This window comes from Pectinophora gossypiella, chromosome 7 (genome assembly GCF_024362695.1).
Source record: "Pectinophora gossypiella chromosome 7, ilPecGoss1.1, whole genome shotgun sequence".
NCBI classification, from domain to species: Eukaryota; Metazoa; Arthropoda; class Insecta; order Lepidoptera; family Gelechiidae; genus Pectinophora; species Pectinophora gossypiella.
In genome coordinates this window covers 1319622-1342648 of record NC_065410.1, presented here as the reverse complement: position 1 = coordinate 1342648, position 23027 = coordinate 1319622, and the positions used below count along the sequence as shown (strand labels likewise).

At 38.0% G+C, this 23027-nt stretch overlaps 1 protein-coding gene across 2 annotated transcripts in view; it reads right to left on the bottom strand.

The window, feature by feature from the left end:
• Window positions 1-5950: 5950 nt before the first annotated feature.
• Window positions 5951-23027, bottom strand: part of LOC126368174 (GRIP and coiled-coil domain-containing protein 1) — a 235441-nt gene continuing 218364 nt past the window's right edge. For both annotated transcript variants that reach the window (XM_050012064.1, XM_050012063.1), the window contains 9 exons: window positions 19413-19520; window positions 16928-17031; window positions 15063-15208; window positions 12574-12829; window positions 12011-12224; window positions 10596-10990; window positions 9620-9826; window positions 8003-8190; window positions 5951-7276 (listed from right to left, as the gene is read on the bottom strand). In XM_050012064.1, coding sequence (XP_049868021.1) covers window positions 7105-7276; window positions 8003-8190; window positions 9620-9826; window positions 10596-10990; window positions 12011-12224; window positions 12574-12829; window positions 15063-15208; window positions 16928-17031; window positions 19413-19520 — 1790 coding nt within the window. In that variant the 3' untranslated portion in view covers window positions 5951-7104. The remainder of the gene's footprint in view (window positions 7277-8002; window positions 8191-9619; window positions 9827-10595; window positions 10991-12010; window positions 12225-12573; window positions 12830-15062; window positions 15209-16927; window positions 17032-19412; window positions 19521-23027) is intronic.

The window sequence follows — 23027 nt, the reverse complement described above, 5'->3', positions numbered from 1 at the left end:
AATCATCATACTTTTTCGGACAATCAGGTGATTCAAGCCTGAAAAGTCCTTACCAAACAAAGGACAGTCTCACAAAGTGATTTCGACAATGTCGATCGAACCCGGACCTCCAGTAGTGAGCCTAACGCTCTAACCACTAGACTACGGAGGCTGTTTGTTCGGTTCGATTGTTAAAACAGACAAATTATCGTTTTCATGCCACTCAAATGTATTGGTTAATTAAGGCTGCTTCATAATGTTATAAGAAAATACGTATTAGATGGTCATAAGTAAATTCGAATAATCTAAACTTTACTCGACATCATTCCCTTTAAAAACCGAAACACTTAAAACCGCAGTCACATAACTTCCACGCCACTTTAAAATTGCGACTAAACCAAGCGAAAATTGGCGTCAAAACGCAAAAACGCTGTCGCAAAAAATCGGACATAACAATCGCTTTTTTGCCTAACATTCACAAATTCCCGCTGCAATTACACAGAAACAATTCGACACCTTTTTTTGGGCGTCCGTGCCAAACGCTGTCCACTGGATGTTTGCGGCTGGGCTACGATGCCAGAAATGCCAATGTTGCCAAAGGTGCCAGACAGAATGCCTTGTAATTAAATGGCATTGCCAGAGAATGGAGTATTGCAGTTTTTTTTAAGTCTAGGTCTTTTTTTTAACGACGTTTGTGTTTGACTAAATACTCGTAAATATTTGGTTGATCAATCTTTTTAGACCGCACATAAAAGATAGCGCTCAACTAATGACAAACTGCAATATTGCTTCATCATCATCATCAGCCCATTAACGTCCCCACTGCTGGGGCACGGGCCTTCCCTATGGATGGGTAGGCAGATCAGGCCTTAAACCATCACGCGGGCCCAGTGCGGATTGATGGTTATTATCGACTGCCAATGCAGCCGGGACCAACGGCTTAACGTGCCTTCCGAAGCACGGAGGAGCTCGAGATATTATTTTTTTTGTCACCTATCCTATGACCGGCCTTTGCGAAAGTTGCTTAACTTCAACAATCGCAGACCGAGCGCGTTTACCGCTGCGCCACCGAGCTCCTCATTGGCAATATTGCTTGTTTTAGATGAATTGTTTCAATATGGCCTCTTTAAACCCCTTTAGAGCGAATATGAAACAATCAGCTGCTCATCTTGCCAGACATATGGTAAAACAGTGAGATATTACGTCCTAATTGAGAAAAGTTTTTATAACCGTTTTTTTCTTTTTTAAACAGTAACTCGTTTTTAAAAGTGCCCATTGCGAGTCCATATGAAATGTGTCAGTCACCTTATAATACCAACGTTCTAAAACATGGAATGATTATGATTAAGTACCTAATGTACTTAATAAAGGCTGCTCAACAATGGAAGGACAAGCCTCACTCGACGTCTAATACTGTACAAAAGAACTGCTAAAAGTCCAACGACTAAAGCTTATAGGTATGTGATTAAATCATACCGATATAGACTGACTTGCTTACGTGATCTTATGATTATGAAAAAAAAAAACTACCGTCTTTATTTTACTTCCTTTTTCCTTCTAATGATGATCTAAACTGACACCATGAATTAATTTCTTTCCTAATAATAAAAGCCTAATGTACTTCCAGAGGGACTAATCACAAACTACATCATAAAAACTAAACTTGTTACTTATTTTATATTTAAATATGTAAGTATATCATATATTTATGACGTACAAATAAGTATGTATTTTAATGAAAAAATACATTACCCTTTATAATAATAATATTTTTCAGATTTTACTAAAAGTAAGTGACTTAAACCGGGAGTCCTTCTGGAAGAACTAAAAAAAAACGTAAGTTTTTCAAAAATGTCTTCTATTCATCCTTACATAGGTCTCCACTTAATTTGAACCCGATCGGATAACTCTAACACTTTAAAATTTGTACTTGAAGTGCTCGGCCTTTATAACTACAATGGTCCTTTTCAAGGTACCACCGTCGATTTCGAAATCGTAATTATGCTTCGGCGTTACGAGGCTATAAAAAAAGTACCTAATGTGATGGACTATTATGACGATGGGTTGATCACTTATCGGTGTAAAATTAGGCGGTTATCAACAGGAAGCCAAGTCCAGCGGTGAAGCCAAGGCAAGGTAGTACTGACTTGTATGTAAGAGATGTGAACCGTCGGTCACGGCGACCTTTTTGTTGACAATTGCAACATAAAAATACCTTTTAAAAAAAAGGTTATAAAAAATATTAATTCTTTACTATTTTTAAATTAATTTTGTTTTCATCGATCTTCTCTTATTGTCGGACGTGTTTATAACCTTTGTAATTATCTACTAAAACCGAATTATATACGAAGTGGCAAAACAATCAGCGTTTCCTTTAATACAGTCTACGAGTGGTGAAATAATCAATCCACACACATTTCAACACTTTTAATATAATATCGCGGAGGTCCGTGCGTCGTAAAGTGTGCGGACGAGTGGAGTACAAAGTGGAACTATGAACTATTTGCTCATACTTGTATGGCGCGCGTTTCGCGCTCACTAGGCGCTTCCAACCTCTTTCTTATTCCGTGGTAAATACCGTCTCGAACAAGGAACGAGTATAATCACTAATTGTACGGAACTTGTAGTTGTTTAATACTATGTAAGGCCTCCTTGGTCCAGTGGTTGAGCGTTGTGCTCACGATCCGGAGGTCCCGGGTCCGAATCCCGGTGGGGACAAATCACAAAAATCACTTTGTGATCCCTAGTTTGGTTAGGACGTTACAGGCTGATCATCTGATTGTCAAAAAGTAAGATGATCCGTGCTTCGGAAGGCACGTTAAGTCGTTAGTCCCGGTTACCACTTACTGATGTAAGTACGTAGTCGTTACATGAGCCATGTCAAAGGCCTATGGCGGCTCAACAAGAACCCTGACACTAGGGTTGATGGGGTTGGTAATTCACCTAACAATCCATACGTGTTTGTCTAATAAATGGATAGGTAAGTAAAGGAAAATGACCTGTTGGTGCCAGACAGTTATTAGCTGTTTGTAATTAAATCAAGCTTCACCACATAATAGTCGATTCGCGTCTACGGTCTGCGTGGTACTCAGCCGATTAATGGGGTGGTGGGGGTATTAACGTCAAGTATGGCAAGTCATACTTCCGTTGTATATTGTGGAAATTGATTTGCAAGCGGTTCTTGACATTATCTATGGTAAGTCAATAAATATTAAGGCATGTTAAACCGTTTCGGTTACAACTCACTTACCGAAATATGTAAGTACCTACCTACTTCAAGTTGACTAAGTTTTCGAGTAACTTCTTATAGTCAGGCTAAGGTGAATAACATAACATAAATGACCTTTACACGTCCCACTGATGAGCTTAAACCCTCCCATTTTCTCAACCGGAGGGGATATGGAGCATATTCCACCACGTTGAAAGACCAGCGACTCAACTTGCATCCGAAGCACGTAATCATCTTTCGTTCTCGGACAATCAGGTGATTCAAGCCTGCAATTTCCTTACCAAACAAAGGACGTCGAGGTCTCAAAGAGATTTCGACGATGTTCCCATCGGGCATCGAACCCGGACCTCCAGATCGTGAATCGCACGCTCTAACTACTAGGTCTCGGAGGCGCTCGGTATAAAATTGAACACGACAAGCCTGGAGGTGCCTAGGTGGAAGCAAACCTCGGCTAAAGGAGTCTCGTCTGAGAGGATGTTAGAGAGTGAAAGAGGAAAAACGCCAACCACGTCGGCGGGGACCGTATCAGAGACCTAGGGCCTCTATGGCTCGACTCGTTGACTGACACAACGCTATGATAGAAAAAATAATGTAACATATAGGTACTGTGGCTAACATCCGTGCGAAGCCGGGGCGAGTCGCTAGCTTTAACATAAATATTCATTTCAATATGGATAAGATACGAACGAGTAACATGCTAAGGGATGCTAAATGTCCCAATGGTAATTTGCCTGAAAGGTTTTTCTGGGTCAATAACTTCCTTATTTTAGTACTTACCAAATATATTTTAAATTGATTTTCAAACATAGTGAAATTACTATTTCTAAGATTTTGTTTTAGCTAATAAATATATTATACTGGCTCTGTTCATCCCATTGGTATCACGGGTGTGAGTTTATTATTATAATCCAATGTCAAAATCACATGTCAATAAGTAAATATTAAATTTTCAAATACAAAAACAAAATAAATAGATTTTAGGGGTGATTAAATTATGTAGATATAGGTACAGTAAAAGTTTGATAACCCTGCCTCCGGATTTTGGGTAATCGAAATTATACAGATCGACGGAGACAACACAGAAAAATGATCAATCCTACTGAATAGGTAGGTATAGAAAGTCTAGAAAAATCATAAAAGTTTTTAGAGTGCGTAAGTAATTATGAGAATTATATTTTTGTAGTGACATCTAACGGATTGCAAGTGAACTTCGTTGTTAAACGCGAAACTTATGATAGCACTCTCAAAGCGATGACGTAGAAATGTAGTACAATATTTTGTCAACAGATGGCAAGCAGCACAAAACAGTTCTCTTTGAAAAGTAAACCCCTTTTTCATAGAGCATCATGATAAATAAAAAAAAAAAAAACAAAAAAAAAAATATAAAAAGTAATTAAATGCCTTCAATGTATGGATATCATAACTCATAACCCAGTGATATGAACTATATATTTTTTTGAGGAACATATTTTGAAACTGTCAAATGTTGGTGAGCTGTAAAACACGCGAATAAATTGATGTACCTACCTACCTTTACTAAACTTGATACCTACATGATAAAAACGACAAAATTAGTTTATTAGACGCTTTCTCATTTTCATCTTGTTAAAAAATATCTGTGGCTGGGACATAGAATAAGGAATAATACTACCTACTACGTTCAGATTACTATTTTCCTTCAAATTAAAACCTTTTTGATCATTTATAAGATCAGATTTTGTTACATAATAGCATGGTTTAGTATATAAACACGAGCGAGCACAATGAAAAATACTGTTTTACGATATAGGTACCTAATTATCATAAAATAAGGAAAATTTTTAAAGATTGTGGATGTACTTACCTTCCGATGAAACCGCCAAAGACACCTCCATGAAAAATGTCTGCTCACACCGCACATCACCAACAATCCTGTCACTGCGGCGGCTCGGACACCTACGCAACCCCTTTAAACGATAGGGCACGAAAACAGTACAAAAATCCCAATGGTAAAACAATTACAACACGCGCGCGGCCGCGTTCCGATCGAGTACCCGCACGGTGTTTTGTTGGTGACTGCCCGACGCGCGCGCGTTCGTCACCACGATCCGTTCGTAACTGATCCGACTTCACACGGTAGCGCGAACGCCATCTATCAACGGTCGAAGCGTTGCAACTTCATTCGATTCGATTTTCGAATTTTTCTTCCTTGCTTGTTATAAAATGTTATGCCAAACAATTTTAGTTACATAATAGGCAACTTGACAGCCTAGTCAAATGAGATACTCGTCAAAACGAAAGTTTTCTTTGGAGATTGCATGGAAATACTGTACTGTGACGTCATCAATGAAAGCGGCCAAACGTCGTACTCATTGTTACTTAATTCGTAAATAAAATTCGAAAACAAGTCGAATAGTAAAATGAGATTGTTTTTTCATCTTCTTAGACTGGCTTCTATTTCTAGATTAGGATTTTATAATTTATCTTTGACCCAGTCAAATGCCCTATTGTTTTGGTCTTAGATAAGACAATGTAATTATCAATAACGTATTTAAACAGTTTATAACAGTATCATGAATCTAAGCACAGAACAGTTAGAGATCAGCGGAGTTAAAATGATGCAATAATGCTATTTCACATTTATTTACATTGCGCACTTACTTTCATATGCGCAAAATTCTTTCTTATTCCAATTGCTTCAATGAGGCATTTTTTATCTCCCCTCCTCCTCCTCCCCAGTAATTGCAAATGAAACTATACTGCTGTAGTCAATTTAATAAATATAATTCTTTATAATACAAGTATTAAATTTATGGAATGATCATATTAATCAACAATTTCTCTTTTAATAAAATATACTGTATTAAATACATCCAGTTTCCATAATTCAATTTATTACAATAAAAGGTGATCAACAAAACACTTTTAGGAACACATACTACAGCCAACCCATCACCTCTGACGCCCCTATTGGGAATATAGTTACTTAACATGGCCCCGATTCCTGCAGACACCTCGTAATTTTTTTTAAGTTATACCTGTCATTTTCTTATCCGCCGAAAAGGAAAGGGACGGATGATTGACAACTGTTAATATATAATATCTGCGAATAAAATAGGCATCTCGCTCACAATATGCAACCCGTTTGACGTGTGCTGTCAACTTAATTCTGTCGGGTTATTGGCCTATATAACATTTTGGAAGTTTATTTTAAATTGCTGCCTATCATCATCATCAGCCTATTAACGTCCCCACTGCTGGGGCACGGGCCTTCCCTATGGATGGATAGGGAGATCGGGCCTTAAACCATCACGCGGGCCCAGTGCGGATTGATGGTTATTAACGACTGCTAATGCAGCCGGGACCAACGGCTTAACGTGTCTTCCGAAGCACGGAGGAGCTCGAGATGAAAACTTTTTTTTGGTCACCCATCCTATGACCGGCCTTTGCGAAAGTTGCTTAACTTCAACAATCGCAGACCGAGCGCGTTAACCGCTGCGCCACCGAGCTCCTCGTTCCATAAATCTTGTCGATTACCCGTCCCTCTCTTTTTCAGCGGATAAGAAAATGACAGGTATAATTTAAAATAAAATTAGATGGTATGTACTTGAATCAGCAGAAGTCTATAATAATATAGTGAATATAAACCAGTACGGGTAAGATGTTTATCGTGGTCTAATTCCTTGCTAGTGAGGCTGATGAGATTGAGGTCAAACGCAAGGTGTGAGTACAGTCATGAGCAATATCATGTACCCACTTTGGAACCCTTTCGTACTATCATATTTGACATTTAATGAGACTTACGGTTTAATTTGTTAAAAAAGTTAATGTGACATGGTTACAAAGTGTATACATATTAGTACTCGTGACCCTACTTAACACCTCACAGAGCTTTCTGAGTAGTAAAAATAAGTTGTTTATAAGTTACAAAGAACCATGTTCTTTTCGCTAGTAGTGAAGTGGAGTACAGCGGCTATGGCGTTGAGCATGTGCTTGCGTCCAGCGTAGTCTGTGGACAGCAGGTATGCCATCACGACATTCTTTAGATATTCGAGGTTAGCCCCTTCCCGCGACTGGATTCTTCTTAATCTGCGGAATTGACATTTGATTATTAGGTATTTCTAAACATTATTTGATTATACTTTTTAGTTAAGATTAGGATTCCCAATTGGGCTACTCAGACATTCGAAAATCGCAAGATGAGCTTTCTGTTAGACCAACGTGATAGGTGGTGAGGTGGCCGTAACGGGAATCGAATTGGCACGCGGCGTTTCCCATTTGAAAAGCAAGCCGGTGTCACATAGGACCCCAATGACCATACAGGCACAGTGACTATAAACGCAGGGTCATAGTGACTATACCACAAAGGACCTCAGTGACTGTACACGCAGGGTCAGAGTGACTATACGCGCAGGGTCACAGTGACTATATCCGTAGGCTTACAGCGACTATCCACGCAGGGCCACGGTGACTATACACACAGGTGCACAGTGACCTTACACGCAGGGTCACATGGACGATACACACAGGATTAGTTGATATTAGGCAGCTAAATTACTCAATTGTATAACAATATTTTGTGTATTTTTTTTATTTTTTTAAAGAACGTCTAGGGCCCTGTGCCGAGGTTTTTCTTGCAGCTTCTTTTCCCCGGCTATACAGGTTGTGAGAAGCTGCAGTAGTTTTAGGCGAATGAGACGTTCGTTATGTAAAAATTGACGATTCAAAGTGTAACTATGTTACCTACTGAATAAAGATATTTTTGAATTTGAATAATACTAGTTTTTATAATAGTAGTAATAAGCATAGCATTACCTGTCAATTTCTTCTTTTAGAGTCCTGATGACTTCTTTGAATCGTTCCTTATCTATCGTCGCCTCACGTTGGCAGTCCCTGTATTGCCCTTCCAGTATGTGTTTCTCTTTCCTCAGTTGCGATATGTCGAGGTCCTTCCTGGCCAACTCGTGCGCATAGTGCAGCATATGCGGCGGTGCCGTTACGTCCTGTCAACATTGGTAAAATTGTATGATACATTCTATACATTTGTTATGGAGCAAGTTATAAATTGGGTATTATACATAATGAGGAGCTCGGTGGCGCAGCGGGTAACGCGCTCGGTCTGCGATTGTCGAAGTTAAGCAACTTTCGCAAAGGCCGGTCATAGGACGAGTGACCATAAAAAAAAAGTTTTCATCTCGAGCTCCTCCGTGCTTCGGAAGGCACGTTAAACCATTGGTCCCGGCTGCAGTCGTTAATAACCACCAATCCGCACTGGGCCCGCGTGGTAGTTTAAGGCCCGATCTCCCTATTCATCCATAGGGAAGGCCCGTGCCCCAGCAGTGGGGACGCTAATGGGTTGGTGATGATGATGATGACATAATACCTGGTCATTATGAATAATGTCTATGGATTATTACTAATCCAGTAGAGGGGTTTTAATTTAGAAATCGATAATGTCCTATTAATTTAAAAGTCACTGTGATCATGTGTACGGTCACGAGCATTAATATGTGTACACTTTGGTACCATGTCACATTAACTTTTTTGACAAATTGAACTGTAAGTCTCACTAAATGTCAAATATGTTAGAGCGACAGAGTCCTAAAGTGGGTACATTGCTCATGACTGTACCTCCGGTATGCTTTTCAAACGGGGAACACCGGTTCGAACCCCGGTACCAGCCTTGCACCAATGAGTTATTAATTTATCTTAGGTGCAGTTTTCACTAACACAGTTGGCTCGACCATTATAGACGGAGACACGGCTCGCCACCTATCACGTTGGTCTAACAGAAAGCTCGGTGAGGTGTAGGTACTTGGTTCATCTTGCGATGGATGTAATGTAGACGACAGGTCGACATGGCAATTCTCTAGTGACGTGACGTTTTCAATATCGATATATTTTTATTATGTATGTAACAAAATGTGAATAAAATAATACCACGTTTTCATTTAAGTTAATACATATTTATTCATCTGAATCATCTAACGTTAATTTTATTTCTAAAATATTATTCTTAGTTTTCAATAATTTCTTTTGCTATATTTATAATTTTGATTGACCATAAATATTTAGATTAGATTTCTTTTAAATCTATTGTTTTTCTTTTGTGTTAATGTTAATTTCTAATTCAATAAATTATGTGAGCGAGATTATAATCGATAAACGCGGTCGATACGGACTCGTGCGACACTAAGACTAAGACGCCGCGGGGACTGTGCGGGTGTGCGGGGCGACCCCGCCTCCGCGGCTCACCTCATGCCCCGATTGCCATGTCGACCTGTCGTCAACATTACCTCCGACTACTTCAATTGGGATATCAGTGGCTAAAATCCGAAAATGCGATGCCTTCGGCGAGTGCGACTCCTGCGGCATCTACACACGTTCATTTCAAATTGGAACAACCTCAAGTGACGCGACGCAGATACTTACCGTAAGCATGTTATGCCCATCTTTCCAATGTTCCTCAGCGCTCACCCGACGCTGCCTATCGCTTCTAGCTCGGATCAGATTGTCAGTCTCTTCTAGTAACCCGGCGTATCTATCTCTTTGTGTTTGTACTTGTTTTTCGAGGCTTTGAATGCGGGTTTTTAAGTCTGCTACAATCTCCTTGTGGTAATCTTTCTCGTTCTTTAATTTCTGAAAGGAACAATAAAGTTAAGAGATTTCTTACATCACATAATATTGCAACACACCAATATCCCTTGAGGGGTAGGCAGAAGCATGGTATAAGAAGACCAGGTGTGCTCAAAAGTGACAGCTAACATTTCAAGGTTAGCCCAGATGACGTCATCCCACCCTGCGTTGCCATTTCGTGAAAATAAATTACCCATGTGGTCCAGTGGTTAAGTGTTGGGCTCTCTACCCGGAGGTCTCGGGTTCGAATCCCGGTGGGGACAAAAACACTTTGGTCCCTAGTTTGGTTAGGACATTACAAGCTGAGGCCCAATTATCCGAAAGTAAGATGATCACGTCAAGCTGTTGGTCCCGGTTAAGAGTTAAATGAGCAATGTCAGGGACCTTTGGCGGGTCAATAAAAACCCTGACACCAAGGTTGATAAGGTTGGTCTTCCACCTTACACACTATGGATGATTAATAAACAGGCTTGTACAGTCATGAGTAACATGTACTCACTTTAGAACCCTGTCGCACTATCATATTTGACATTTAATGAAACTTACTGTTTAATTTGTCAAGAAAGTTAATGTGACATGGTTTCAAAGTGTATACACATTGGTACACGTGACCGTACATAGCATACATAATGCTACATGTTAACTGTACTATCTATGTATCTATCTACTCAGTCTGTATCCACCCACAGCTGGGTATAGGCCTCCTAGGAAAGAGTTATTTCTTTAACTGTTCTATGGGAGAAAAATAAACTTTATTAAAAAAAATACATACATCTTCATAAAGCTTCAAACTATCCGCTTTGTCTTGCTTTTCTTCCTCTAAAACCATTTTATATGTCTCAATCTTTTCTTTCAACAAGACAATCTCACTTTTCAACTCGGCAATTTCGCTTAGGAAATCATTTCTTTCATCCTTTGGCTTCGTATTTAGAGTTTTGTAAGCTTCAAATTCTGCTTTTAAGCTTTCATACTCCTCCCTGCATTTCGTATGGACGTTTTCATATCCTTCTATCTTGAAGACAGTTGTTAAATCTATAGGGCTTCCTAGTTTAGCGTTTTCGGCTATCAGCTCTTTCTTCAGAATGTGGATTTTGTCGATCAGAGTTTGAAGGTATTCGCTGTCCGCCAACTTTTCGTTGTCTGTCTCACTCTTTAGTGGAGTTTCTTCTGGAAATTAAATTAAAATGTTTTTTAGATTAGTTACTCTCCACGCTGAAGTACGGTAGTGAATATTGGGTATGGCAGTAGAAGCATGAAAGTAGTATTAATGTCGTAGAAATGAGGTCGTTATCTGCGGTGTTAAATTGAGTGATAGGGTGACGCTCATTGTGGAGTTTCTTCTGGAAATTAAATTAAAATGTTTTCTAGATTAGTTACTATCCACGCTGAAGTACGGTAGTGAATGTTGGGTATGGCAGAAGAAGCATGAAAGTAGTATTAATGCCGTAGAAATGAAATCGTTGCGTAGCATCTGCGGTGTTAAATTGAGTGATAGAGTGAGAAACAGTGAGATAAGAGATATGGTGTAAAAGACGATATAGTGACTAAGATTGAGAAGGGTATGTTAAGTTGTTTTGGACACGTAGAGCGGATGAAGGATAATAGGATTACGAAAGCAGTATATAAAACGAAGTTTAGTGGTAGGGCTGGCAGAGGAAGACCTAGAAAGACGTACATTGACCAAATTGGAGAAGTCTTTAGAAAAGGTTCAGTATGAACTACTCTGAGCCGGCGTGCGTGTATGAAACGATTGATGAATGTGGACGAAGCAAGAGAACTTTGTCAGGATCGATGCAAATGAAATTCCATAGACTCTGCTTACACCGGTGGGAAATAAATTCATGTCGTAAAAAAGCAACCTGTATAACCGGGGAAATGTGCAAGAAAAACTTCGGCACATGCCCTTAGAAGATATTGAAATAAATACTTAATGTTATACAATTCAGTAATTTGGTTGCCTAATATCGGTTCCTAGTCAGATAATCCCATGCATTCATATCTTCTAAATAATCACTAACCTTATAATAACTTTTTTTTTTACAAAGATTCTGTTAAATTACTGTCTTAAAACTGTACACAGTAATCAAATGCAAGTTGCAGCCATTGTTGACATGATGATCCTTCTGGTGAGATAAGGGCTTTTAAGAATCAAATCTTCGACACGACATGTCCAGGAAGACAACTCACCGCTTGGACTAACAGCGATCTTGTCCAAAAGTCGTCCGTTCAAGGACTCCTGCAGCTGCTGTATCAGCTGCTGGTCCCGGCGTCTGCGCAGGTCGTACTCTCCAACGGTCTGCGACAGTTCTGCTAACTTCCCTTCTAGAAGGGCCACCCTCTCCTCTTGTCTCGCACAGATCTTGCGAGCCGCTTCCTCTGCGCGTTTCGCTTTGATTTGTTCCTGGATTTTTTGAAAATATTACAGTTAAAAAAACATTTATTTTTGAAAATAGAATAGAAATTGTAAAAAGACACGCCGCGCGGCTTAACGTGCCTGCCGAAGCACGGATCATCTTACTGTCGGACAATCAGGTGATCAGCCTTTAATGTCCTAACCAAACTAAGGATCACAAAGTGATTTTGTGATATATCCCCACCGGGATTCGAACCCGGGGCCTGAGAGCAACCACTCAACCACTGGACCACAGAGGCCGTTAATTAATATATTTTTTTTTATGTGCCGATGACAATTTTTCAAAACATGTGTTTATTTTGTTTTTTTTTTCTTTTATAATAACCTTTTAACTCACCTCTCTTATAGCAACGGAGTGTGACTGCTCAACCAAAGCCAACTTCTGTTGCAGGCGCACCAACAGAGCTGGGGTCTCCACCGTCCGTTCTTCAGCCCTCTTCAGTCTCCGCTGAGCCGCTTCAAGCGAACTGCTCAGGTCCCTGACTCGCTTCTCTAGTTCTGCTTGCGAAGCTTGCGACTCCGATGTGTTCACCACTTTATCTTCCAGCTTCTCTTTGCTTTTACGCTCAGAATTCAGTTTTGCGTGGAGTTCTCTGTAATTGTAAAAAAAGAAAAGGTTTAGTACGATCTACTCTGAACCGGCGTGTATGTACGACGAATGTGGAGAAAGCATGAGAAGTACATTGCTTCAGGTTTACGCGGTGTATTATGGATGGATCTACCAACTCCACTCCAATTTCATCAGTCATTCCGTAATCATGACACTTGCAACAGTGTTGAAATATCGGGAGTCTCATATCCTTGATTTTAACGCGGTAAGAACCCGGTATTATGTGTTAAAATTGCAAGAGAAGTATGTCAGAATCTCTGCTTACCCCGGTGGGAAATATGTGTGAGTTTATATTATTTATATTCCCTGTATTATTATTTTTATATAGAATACTCTTACACATTCTTAATAATAGACTTTTTTAACTTTTGGCTCTCTGTTCTTCGGAACTTTCTAACATTGAAGGCAAAGGAATCCTTTCCCAGCATTAATATTATTTTAGATTAAATAAGAATATTTATAGAGCACTCTGTAAATTGTGAATGATAGTATTTTTAGTTTTTTGACATTACTTAGTGCACAGATGGAGAGGCTCTTACCCAGTACAATTTAAGACAACTGGCCTGAGGGTCTGGAACCTCGACTCGGGCCGTCGTCTCACAGGATTATATTTCAAAGAATCAATCAACCTAGAGAGAAAAGTTAGACCACGCCGGTGGGGTCTGTACTGTACCCGTATCCTAAAGTGTTTGTTGTCGCGAGCTGGTTGGTCGCCTCTATACCAATGATAGAAATGAATCAAAAGTATTGTGGATAAGGAAGTTTACAAACATTTATCATTCACAGTAAAGAATAGTATACTTATTATTGTTCCGAAGTAAACAATACCATAGAATAAGGAATAAGACTACGTATAGAACGGTAACTGTAATGGCCTGGGTGGCTGAATGAAAAAGGTGGACTGTAAATGAAAACTGGTATAATGAAAAAGAAAAAAAAGAAAGAAAGAAAGTAAATACAATTTTGGAAATGAGTTGTCGCGAGCGCGTTTGGACGAGGAGAGATCCACGGGGCGCGGGGGGCGGCAGCGGCGGGACCCTCTTTTTTCGCATAATGTTATTTGTCCTATTTTAATTAGGCATAACCGGTTATGCATATTTTTTTAGTCATAATCGTCTTTTGGCATAATGGTTACTTGTCATACTGTTTTACTTAGCATAGATAATGCTTGTTAAGCCTAATGATGTTTGCCATATTCTTCTTGCCCTATTCTGTTTGCCCTTGGGCCACCCCTAGGCCGCCAACATGTTTATTTAAATAGGTATGAATTTATGCTTAAAGTGTTTATGCTTTATTATATTATGTGTAAATAGTTATGCGTTTTAGGAATAGTAAATATATGCCATGCAAATTTATGACATAAATTTTTATGCAACAAAATAGGGAACCGGCGGCGGCGGGGGGCGTGAGGACCGTGCGTACACAGCAACTCTCCGCTCCCCGCGTCTGAACTAGGTTTACCGCACCCCCCCTCATAATTTGTCTTCGAACGTGTGGCGTCAGACGTCACACACACAGATGCGCGTCTATAACGTCATGTCAATGTGTGTTGTCTGTGTAAAACGAGGTTGTTTGTATGAAGTGTCCGGGGTGTGACAAAGACAATACTATCGTAAAAACAAGTCGCGCACGGATACTTGTAAACAAAAGTGATTACTTGATTTGTTACTATGAAACATTTTGAATCCTCACTTAATGGCACGAGGAACGCCGGTTCGAACCCCGGCACCGAACTGGCACCAATGACTTGTCAACATATCTTTAGTGCAGTTTTCACTGACTCCAGTTGGCTCGACCATTATAGACAGCGATACGGCTCAATAACGACCAATATAAAATTTTGGGAGTGTTTTTTTTTCTGCCTAAAATTGACGTGGCTGTCGAATGGGCATTCGTCCCTTTCCTTTTTGGCAGATAAGAAAATGACAGGTATAACTTAAAATTAGATGGTTTGCACTGGAAGCAGCCACAATGTAACGTCATAAACCTAAATAAAGATTTTATTCATATATCTATTCTGTGACAAGAGGGAAGTAGGTATGTATATAATATACTAAGTACAGTCACGAGTACTAATATGTATACACTTTGCAATCATGTCACTTTAACTTTTTTGACAATTTAAACCGTAAGCCTCATTAAATGTCAAATATGATAGTGCGACAGAGTTCTAAAGTGGGTACATGATATTGCTCATGACTGTACCCAGAACTTACTTCATCATAGCAGCGTGATCAGCTCTCTCCTTCTCTCTTTCTTGTATCTCATACGCGATCTTGGCTTTGAGGTTGTTAACCTCAGCTAAGTGCTGCTGAACCAATGTTCTTGTCTCTTCTCTCATCACCGCTATTTGGTTTTCGTACTGAAAATAAATTATAATTTATTAATTATTTCAGGAGCTCGGTCTGCGATTGTTGAGGTTAAGCAACTTTCGCAAAGGCCGGTCATAGGATGGGTGACCAAAAAAAAAAGTTTTCATCTCGAGCTCCTCCGTGCTTCGGAAGGCGCGTTAAGCCGTTGGTCACGGGTGTATTAGCAGTCGTTAATAACCATCAATCCGCACTGGGCCCGCGTGATGGTTTAAGGCCCGATCTCCCTATCCATCCATAGGGAAGACCCGTGCCCAAGCAGTGGGGACGTTAATGGGCTAATGATGATGTAAAAAATCCATACAAAAACACATTTGTCTATCAGAAAGCTCGATGAGGTGTGGGTACTTAGTTCATCTTGCGATGGATGTACCCCTGATTACCCCGATAGGGTACTTGACTGGGTCAAAGATAAATTAATTAAAATACTAATCTAGAAATAGAAGCCAGTCTAAGAAGATCAAAAATCAACCTGACTTCACTTTTCGACTTATTTTAGAATTTTATTTATGAATTAAGTGACAACGAGTACGTCGTTTGACCGCTTTTATTGGTGACGTCACAGGACAGTATTTCCATACAAACTTCAAAGATACTTTCGTTTTGACGTTTCGTAAAAAGTAGCTCATTTGACTAGATTGTCAAGTAGCCAGTGTTGCCAACTTAGTGGATTTTCCACTAGATCTGATGGTTTAGACATGTGGTTCGGCGAAAAAATATTAGTTTTAGTGGCTAGTGGATTTTTTAGTGGATTAGGGTCCTTTCAGTTAGCGGTAAGTGACGAATTTAACCACTAACACAACCGAATATGGTTTATGAGTTACTTGAGCGAAAGAACCAATATAAAGTTTATTTATTAGTAATACATACAATTAGTTTCATATTGAGTAAGATCAAGATGCCTAAGCCACAGTACACCCAAAAATTTCGTGATTGTTGGTTACGTGACCCAGTTTTAAAGGATTGGTTGCAAATAGTCGAAAGCACTGGTGGTCCAGTTGCTAAGTGCAAATTATTTGGTATATTATTAAAGAGTCATTATTAATAATAATTGAATAATTTACCCTGTCTCTACCTATGACGCGGCGCTAAAGAGGGGGAGAAAACATCCCACGATCTGACTGCACTGATTCGGCTTTGGGTTATCTAGTGAAATTCTGGTGGTTTGAAAGACCGCTCAGTTTTAGTGGTTTCTGGTGGTTTGCACGGACGCATTTGGTGGGCTGATATAAATAAAGTTGGCAACACTGCAAGTAGCATATTGGGAGATAGTAGTGCGTGAGCTTATGTTATGTTAGTATTATAAAAAGACGTGATAGACTTGCTGGGAGAAAGCGTGAACTACATTTTATTGTCACGTTTCCATGATTTGTGCCCGGTTAATGGGAATAGGCTCGCCTCCTGTTACATTTTTTCCTGACTATATCTGCAATCAGTATCTTATTTTTCTGTTTACTATGAGCAGATTTGTTATAAGTAAAGTGTCAGGTAGAGTGTGTCCTCCAGCGAGGACAGCTACTCATAATTAGCTAATCTATGACCACTCATTCTTCTGAATATATCCTTTCTCTTGAGTCGCCTGTTACATGGGACTTAAACATAGCTGGTGAGGAGTAGTGTGTATTATAGTAATTAAAAAATAAGTAAAAAAAAATCTACACTCTTCGTTCAATGCTACTCAAATAACAAAAGCCATTTCCTAAGTTTCCTACCTTTTCTCTTGTAAGTTTCTTGTCAGCTTGGAAGGCTTCCTCCATGCGAGACTTCTCCGCCGTCAGGGTGGAGAGAGACAGAGTGAGAGCCGCCACGGAGTCATCTGGAACCATTACAGTTTAAAAAACTTTACTGTCATAAAAAAACTACAATATGAGAAATAAAAACCGAAATAGCAGTAGTGCAGCATTCTCAGTTCTTGTCTATCAAAGTTCCTTCACCTCGTTATAAGACACGACTGTCGCCTTCTCTTTATTCTGTTCCATGTAAAGAAAAGAAAGAAAGATAGAAACATTTATTACTTCCGGACACCACAGACAGACAGGTACATTACATTTAACACAGGACAGAAACCACACGGAAATCAATAAGTACATAGACAAAAAAAAATAATACCAAAACAAAAAGAAAAACAAACCAAAATCATAAAAACAATAATAATAAAACTAAGAATTCTAAATGCAACGCACTGACATGTCAGCTTTCTTGGTCTTCCCCTTCCTCTCTCTCCTAGACAGAGAGACTCAAAGCCTTTGAAAGGTTATTAATGAGGAAGTGCTTGTAAGAGTAAGGAAAAAGAAGCAAGTATTAATTGGACACGTGTTGGACGCTTAATAAGACACGACGAATTTATTAAAAACATAGTAGAATTAAATTAATTCATCATACATTGCATATTACTTTTTGATAAAACTAGTAAAAACAAAATCAAAAGCAAGATAACAATCCAGAAGTGGGATAATTATAATGCAATGCATTTTTATATGGCAAAATAAAGTGTTTATAAAAAAACATCATAGAAGGAAAAAATAAGGAAAAAGAGGAAGGGGTAGACCTAGGAGAACATTTATGAAACAAATAAAAGAGAAGGTGCAGGTCGTGTTGCATCAGGAGGTGAAGGATTTGGCGGGAAGAAGAGAGGAATGGCGATTCGAGACTCCACCGACAAGAGCGCAGCTCTTAAATTAAGAGAGAGGGAATAAAATGGCAACAATAAAATCAAATGCCATCATTTCCCAATCTGTTTTTGACTGTTTTACACAATATTGTATTGCATTGAGGAACTTTCCAGGCATTCCCCAGAAAAAAAGCCTTCATTTAACTTTCTAATTTCACGAATAACAGACATGCATCGTACATGAAACAGTAGGACTAGGGCCCTGTGCTGGGAGGTTTTCTGGCCACGTCTTTCCCTCAGCGTTACAGATTCCGATGTGGTAGTAGTTTTACAGCTAGTTACATAATAATGTAATTTAATTTTTTGACGTTCAAAAAGCGCTAACTTTGTGAGCCAATTTTGAAAAATTAATATTTTTGAATTTTTTTTTTCACTTTGTTTTTAGGTATACATGATGACCTGTTTTATTACACCCAGGCACAATACAGCTTCCACCCATTATTATTCTGATCAAAATAAAGAGAAGCAATGTAGGTAGCAACATAATTCTATACATAATTTGATCCAAATATCAAGGAACAATTATTTTTATACATTAACCTTCTGGCAATACATTATTTTTTTGAATAATTATGTACTCGAATAATGAGTAAATAGGTATTTCTGTACCGTCCATTATTATTTTGATCAAAATAAAGAAAAGCAATGTAGGTAGCAACATAATTCTATACATAATTTGATCCAAATATCAAGGAACAATTATTTTTATACATTAAACTTGTGACAATACATTATATTTTTGAATAATTATGTACTCGAATAATGAGTAAATAGGTATTTCTGTACCGTCCATTATTATTTTGATCAAAATAAAGAGAAGCAATGTAGGTAGCAACATAATTCTATACGTAATTTGATCCAAATATCAAGGAACAATTATTTTTATACATTAACCTTCTGGCAATACATTATTTTTTTGAATAATTATGTACTCGAATAATGAGTAAATAGGTATTTATCACATAAAATTTTGACAGCACCATTTAATTGTTTTTGAGGAAAACATCCAGGAAAGTCCCTCATAGAAGCTTATAACTTAAACACTCCAATAATATATTCCTTAATGTAGGGAGTAGTGTAATAAATAAGTAATAAATAGGCCCCGATTCCTGCAGACACCGCCTAATTTTATTTTAGGTTATATCCGTCATTTTCATATCCGTCGAAAAGGAAAGGGACGGATGATTCACAGCTCTTAATTTTAGGAAGAATGAGTAAATGAATGAATAACCCGGGCGAATCAAAAGGTACGTCGCTGGTATGCAATCCGTTTGACGTGCTGTCTACTTAACTGTGTCGGGTTATTGACGGATGTAAAATTTTTAGACGGTCAAAATAAATAAATAAAATAAATAAATAAATTTTATGCTTGTCGATTACCCGTCCCTTTCCTTTTCGGCGGATAAGAAAATGACAGATATAACTTAAAATAAAATTAGACGGTATTTACAGGAATTAGCACCATAATGTATTTAAATGTCATTTTAATTTATTTCTGGCATTTAAAAAACAATCAATTTTCATACCTTTTTCTCCTCCCTCCACAGCAGGACCCTCAGTTCTATTTAGAGCCTTCAAGCTGATCTCCAATGCCTCCTTCTCCTTTGCCAAACCCTTATATGCGGCAACCACATCTGGAAAACAATGGTAAACAATGGTATTCTGGTGGAATTCTGGTATTTTGGATTCTGCCAGGCACTGATGTAATTTTAAATTAGTTTAACATAGATTGTGTATCCCCAAAGGGGTGGCAGAAGTGTCTAGTACACCAAATCCACAGTATCTTGTCTCAAAATATCAATGTTATGAAGAACCAAACAATGATTCAGCAATGAAAAGAATTATTGTTTACAAAATTGTTTATTTTTATAATTTGTTATAATAAAGATCAAACACATAAATAATAATATTAACATCACAGATCATATAATACTAACGTACAGATGCCTCACGTCATACAACGAAACTGTGCCGTTCTAACTCGGGCAATTCTTCGGGCTATTTTTAGTTCTAATAAATGACCACTAGATGCCGCTAAAACGCCCCTTTTTTAGCGGCATCTAGTGGTCATTTATTGATGGGATCGAACGAATCGAGCGACATCTAGTGAAATTTCAGCTTACTGAGTGCAAGTTATTGCAAGCACAATATATTTACTTAGAGTTAGAGTAAAATTAAGATAATAGATGGCGCAAACGGATTTTTTTTCTCAACGTTGACATGTTAGTATTATAATCTGTGACAATGATCTGTGACATTGTCAAGGTGACAGTTGTTAGTTGACAATGTTGACATACGATTATATCTGATGTTTGGTGGGCAAAGAATACAAGGTCTTTGTTTGGTGGGGTTTATTGATTACGTCTTCATTTTGTATTGGCAAAAATATATCTCCAACTCCTGTAAGTATCTAATTAGTTACTAAAACTGGAAGGTAATTAAAAACATAGCTAAGGTCCTACCTAGAACGCAATCGTCCCTTATCATCCCGGGCGTGTCGTAAACCCGACTGAGGAGAACCTTTATGAAAGACAAGTCTTTTCTAGCATGATGAAACATTACATTGGACCACCGGTTAAGCACCTGAGGACTTTGTATAAAGTGCTTCCAAATTGGTCTCTGCTTACTCGTGGCTCTGCCCAGCCTAATCGGGATTACAGGCGTGAGTATAAGTATGTATGTAGTAGATACTTTTTTGTGTAGCTGTCACCTATCTATGGTACAAATCATAATATACTGTTTGTTGAAAAAAAGTTAAATAAGTCTAGTTAGGCAGTGAGCGTGTTGTGAATTTAAGCCTGTAATTTATTTCAGATCTCTAAAGACGATGATAACCATTATGAAGAATGACATGCAAAGGCTATTTGAACCACATATCAACAATTTTCTGACCATGACCAAGTGATGAATATGATACAAGTCTACCTCATGAAAGCCACACTACTTTTCAAAGAAAAATATTTTCTTTGGAGTTGTAGGTATTATAGTGAAAACTTAATCCTGACTTCTGTTCTGCATAAATGAGAATCGCACTATGCCAGGTATGTATGCTTAAATTATTATCCCATTAACCCATTTCTTTGAGCCCGAATATCTAAATGTTCAATAAAGTAGATAAATTTCAAACTCATCGGATTACATGTGTAATAGGTCATCCATGTGTCTAAATGTAAAAAATAGAGCCTACTATTACTACTCATTGGTATATGAGAGTATTAACTCACACTTACTCTCCTTCTCAGGGCGGACAGAGCAGAGTTTTGGCACACAAGTTTTGTCATACATTGCAATATACCTACTATTATTATATAGTCACTATTACTCTAATATAAAATAGGTCATAATGGTAGACTTGTTTGCATCTCAAACGATGAACCCGGTTCAAACCCTGGTACCGGACTTGCATTAATTTAATTTAAACAGTTCACATCTAGCACACTTGGCCTGACCATTATAGGTAGCGATACAGCCTATCGTTAGCCTAACGGAAAGCTCGTGAGGTGCGTGTGCTTAGTTCATCTTGTGATGAATGTTACTTTGACTACCTCAATGGGATGCAAGATCTTGCTTATGTTATGTTATTATATTATCTGTGATACATAGATAAACTAATGCCTATAATACCTAATGGGTGGTAGAAATGTTTTGTTCTGAATATCATTGCCGATCAAAATTAATGTGCTCTTTTAATAACTATTATATTTTCATTTGTAGGTAACATAATATAGCGAGTACCCTGGTTGAGTCAAGATAATATAAAATAAGTGGAAAGATAATGTGGCCCAAGTAGTAAAGGAAAGGATGTGCAAACAGCCGAATGTGAATCTGGCAATAATGTGCCTGTTTAAATGAGTTTTAGTTGAGTACCAAATAGTTACCTAGGTTTTCCTGGGAAAAACACTGATCCAGCTTTTCTGATTCAACTGAGTTTGTGTATGGTTTTGAATAAATAACTAAACAATAGAAATGTGTCTTTTTTATTTTACTATCCCCTTTCCATTACATAGATAGATATCATTTAAAGTAACTATAAATAATTAATTGTTCATTACAATTTATATAAAAGTAGTATTAGTATATTATAATTAAGATACCTACTTGATTATTAAAATTAACAAATTTAATGAAGTTGGATTTTTTTTTAATGACTAGAATGAAAATACAATAAATATTCAATTAAACTACTTCTTTAATTCAAAAGGTATTACATTTTGTTATTGTTAGATACAATACTAATTTCTTTTTTAACACTTTGCATTTTGGCGTGTCTTCAGTAATTGACAACCGTCTTCTCTTCGGCGTGTTGCACTGGTATGCTACTGCTGGCGGCTCCACGAGCTCTTCAAGTTCGCAGTCGCGAAGCCGTTTATTTTTGTACACCTTTTTCGGTGTCAGTACTTTAAAAGTACCTGATGAACCTAAAACGAAAAATAGTATGTATTAAATAATGTCGTGAATCTTATCTTCTTATCGTGGGTGGAATACCAGCCTCATCAACCCTAGTGTCAGGGTTATGATTGAGTCGCCAAAGGCCCCAAAAGATTAATGTAAAGCAAAGTTGTTGGAGATAACAATACCTAACATAAAGGAAGAAAAGGGCAATTATAACATTCATTAAATTAGGTAGGTAACTAACGTATTAACGTAGCCATTTTATAAATATTTAAATGTGTATGATAAGTGATTCCTAAAAGATAGACATAGGTAGGTACTTATAAAAAACCACAATACATTGTTTTGTTATATCTCAAAACCATTAGGCAGCTTTTTCGATGAAAGCTCCCACTAGTCTTGATTTTTTTCGGACATAGATTGAACATCAGCGCTCAAAAAGTGGGACGCAAAGTTACTGTTAATATAGCGACGTGGCAGTATTTCTCCGCGGTGCGCGATTAGGCGCCGAACTGGCAACATGCGAAGTGCGTGGTAAAAAGTTGCAAATATAGAAGCTCAAAGAAAAAAATATGTATAGTCCGTTCAAGAATGATCTTCATAAAAGGTAAACAAATATGGCTGCCGATATTTTTTATCTGTGTCAAACTGTATACTAGTGAAGTGCTGAATTGATTTTAGCTCAAGTTATTTTATCAAATTGAACTGACTCTCTTGGGTTGTTTGAATATTTTGTATGATAATATTAA